Below are 3,140 nucleotides of genomic sequence, written 5' to 3'. Positions count from 1 at the left end.
GTCTGTTTCAATGATCTAATTCTGTCGTAAGGTGTTGAAGTTTCCCGCTATTACTGTGTGACTGTCTAAGCCTTTTTGTGGGTCTAGAAGTACTACTTTTATAAATCACAGTGCTCCAATATTGGGTGTGTATATATTTAGGATAATTAAGTCTTCTTGTAGTATTGAATTGTTTATCATTGGGTAGTGCCTTTCTTTGTCCTTTTTTACCACTGTTGGTTTAAAGTCTGTTTTATCTAGTAGCAAGCCCTGTCCTTTTTATTTTTCTGTTTGTGTGATAGATCTTTCTCCAACTCTTTACTTTGAGCTATGGGCAGTGTTATTTGTGAGATAGTTCTCTTAAAGACAGCAGATGGATGGATTTTTTTTTTTTTTTTTTTAATCTGGGCTTGACCATCTTTGCCTGTTAAGTGGGTCATTAAAACTGTTCACATTCTATGTTCTGGGCGATGGACTTTGCATCCCAGAACCATGGCCCAATTTGTCCGTAACCTTGTGGAGAAGACCCTGGCTCTGGTGAACGCTGCTGTGACTTACTCGAAGCCTCGATTGGCCACATTTTGGTACTATGCCACCCCTGCTGAGATCCCTAGAGCTATTCAGAGCCTGAAAAAAATAGTCAATAGTGCTCAGACTGGTAGCTTCAAACAGCTCACAGTTAAGGAAGCTGTGCTGAATGGTTTGGTGGCCACTGATGTGTTGATGTGGTTTTATGTTGGAGAGATCATAGGCAAGCACGGCATCATTGGCTATGATGTTTGAAGACCAATCTTTAACATCTGGTCATATTTGATTTATTATTTGAGTGTTGTTGGACCATGTGTGATCAGACTGCTATCTGAATAAAATAAGATTTGTCAAAAAAAAAAAAAAAAACTGTTCACATTCCAAGTTAATATTGATATGTGAAATTTTGGTCCTATGATGTTGTTAGCAAGTCATTCTGCAGTCTCTGTTGTATAGTTGCTTTACAGGATCTGAGGGCTATGTACTTAAGTGTCATTTTGTGGTGGCACATACTGTTCTTTCATTTCCATGTTTTAAGAGATCTCTTAAAGATCTCTTGTAAGGCTGGTCTAGTGATAGTAAAGTCTTTTAGCAATTGCTTGTCTCAAAAGGATTTTATTTCTTTTTTACTTAAGAAAGTTAGTTTGGCGGGATATGAAATTATTGGCTGGAATTTAAATCCTCAATCTCTTCTGGCTTATAAGGTCTCTGCTGAGGAGGCAATCGTTAGTCTGACGAGGTTTCCTTTTTCTACCTCTCTATCAAGATTAGAAACATTTTCCTGAACTATTGTTTTGTATAATTTATCCTTCTCTCTCAGGAATGCCAATAATTTGTAGGTTTGCTGGCTTTGCATAATCCCATATTTCTTGGTGATTTAGTTCATTTGTTAAGTTATTTTTCCTGAATTTAGTCTGACTGGGTCAATTTAAAAGACCAGTCTTAAATATCTGAAATTCTTTCTTCTCCTCAGTCCAGCCTATTAATAAAAATTTCAATGTATTTTGAAATTCCTTAAGTGAGTTGTCTATATCCAGTAGCTCTAATTCATTTCTTTTTAAGATGTTTATCTCTTCCTTCATTTTCTGAATTGCTTTAGAAATATCTTTGTGTTGATTTTCAACCTTGTCTTGAATCTCACTGAGCTTCTTTGCAATCTGTGCTTTGAACTTTTGATCTGTCATTTCTGAGTTTCCATTTTTTGTTAGGGACCACTGCTGGAGATCTAGAATGGTCCTTTGGTGGTGTCATAATGATCAGATTTTTTATGGTGCCAGAATTCTTATGCTGGTTCCTTATCACGTGAAGAGGAGTGTATTGGATAGAGTCTTTTGGTTTTACTTCTATAGCCCTATGTACTTTCTGTTGGCAGGTTTTATATTGGGCTGTGTGCTTCAACCCACAGGCTAGTAGATGAATCTTGTGAGTAAGAGGTAGCTGTGACACTAGCAGATAGGTATGTACCTCAGCTTTGTTCACTGTGAGTCATTTTCTGTTGCTTCAGGTCAAGGGCTGGACAGTGGAGTGCCTAGTGCCCTGAGCTTCCTGTTCTGTGGGGTTGGGAAGACACCACTGGGCAAATCTGAAGCTCCTGTCTTGCTCATGAATGCCCTAATGTCAAGTGCAGGAACCAGTCCTGATGAGGATGGCTAGGAGAAGCTTCTGTGGAAATGTGCTAAGGTCTTTGCAGGAAGGTCAGGGGGCTGCAATAGCTCCCTGTCCTAGATAGGCAGGAGCTTGATCTGTTTCTCTATCACACCCCTGTTCCAGGGCTTGTGACTCCCAGTTCAGACACACACTGTAGTCTATCTCCAAACCACAGTGTGGCTGAGAACCACAGGAAACACTGGTTTGGTGATTCTGTGGGAGTAGATTCAGGGCATAACTTCATCACGCAACATGATACAGATTGCTTTATGGTCCACCTCTTCTCCAGTGTGATAGCACTCTTGAAAAGGAGCAGGCTCTATCTTTGGGCACATTGAGTGGGTGTTAGTTGTGGTGGTATTAGCTGGTTGGGTCAGTCAGACTTCAGGCACTGGAGAAAGCAGTCAGGTGCCAGTAGAGTTGCAATGGGGTAAGTGGTTTCCCAGTTTTCAGGCCCCTAGTTGGCCTACTGGACAGTGTGTATAAGTCCTGAAGGGCTGGGCTGGAGTCAGGCTACCCCAGAGTTTGGACGCTGGCTCTGATTGGAAGGGTGGACTGATCTCTGGGTCACCAGATGAACTTTTAGGCTGAAGTCAGGTGGAATGCATAGGTGGTGAGAGCCTGAGAGAATGTCACAGGCAGGTGGGGATTGAGTTTTCAGAAGCGCTCTGGACTGCAGGTGAAACTTTCAGACAGGGGCAGGACATTCCTTGACTTTCTTTCTGATGATTTTCATGCATTTTGTCAACTTTATAGCAATGCTTACTAAACTATGCATCATTTTCACCATGTCTGCTCTCCTTATTTCAGTGTTACATCTCTAATACCTGCATGCCTAAGTACTGCTCTAAGCCTCTCCATCATAATTTGTTAACTTATACTATGCTAATTGTTAAGAATGGCTCAAATATCTCTTATAATATTTATATGGAATATTTATATTGAATATAATATATTGAATATATTATATTATTCCAAAGTCTAAA

At 40.1% G+C, this 3,140-nt stretch overlaps 1 protein-coding gene across 1 annotated transcript; it reads left to right on the top strand.

Moving 5' to 3' along the window:
* Positions 1-444: 444 nt before the first annotated feature.
* On the top strand, positions 445-858 carry LOC126934712 (ATP synthase subunit g, mitochondrial-like). The gene has a single exon (XM_050755501.1). The coding sequence runs from the start codon at positions 472-474 to the stop codon at positions 760-762; it is 291 nt and encodes a 96-aa protein (XP_050611458.1). The 5' UTR covers positions 445-471; the 3' UTR covers positions 763-858.
* Positions 859-3,140: the final 2,282 nt, after the last annotated feature.

Source organism: Macaca thibetana, chromosome 14, assembly GCF_024542745.1.
Source record: "Macaca thibetana thibetana isolate TM-01 chromosome 14, ASM2454274v1, whole genome shotgun sequence".
NCBI classification, from domain to species: domain Eukaryota; kingdom Metazoa; phylum Chordata; class Mammalia; order Primates; family Cercopithecidae; genus Macaca; species Macaca thibetana.
This window is presented reverse-complemented; position numbering and strand designations above follow the sequence as displayed.

Excerpts from the sequence above, each read along its gene's own strand:
- LOC126934712 (XM_050755501.1), top strand. The coding sequence starts at position 472 with ATGGCCCAATTTGTCCGTAACCTTGTGGAGAAGACCCTGGCTCTGGTG.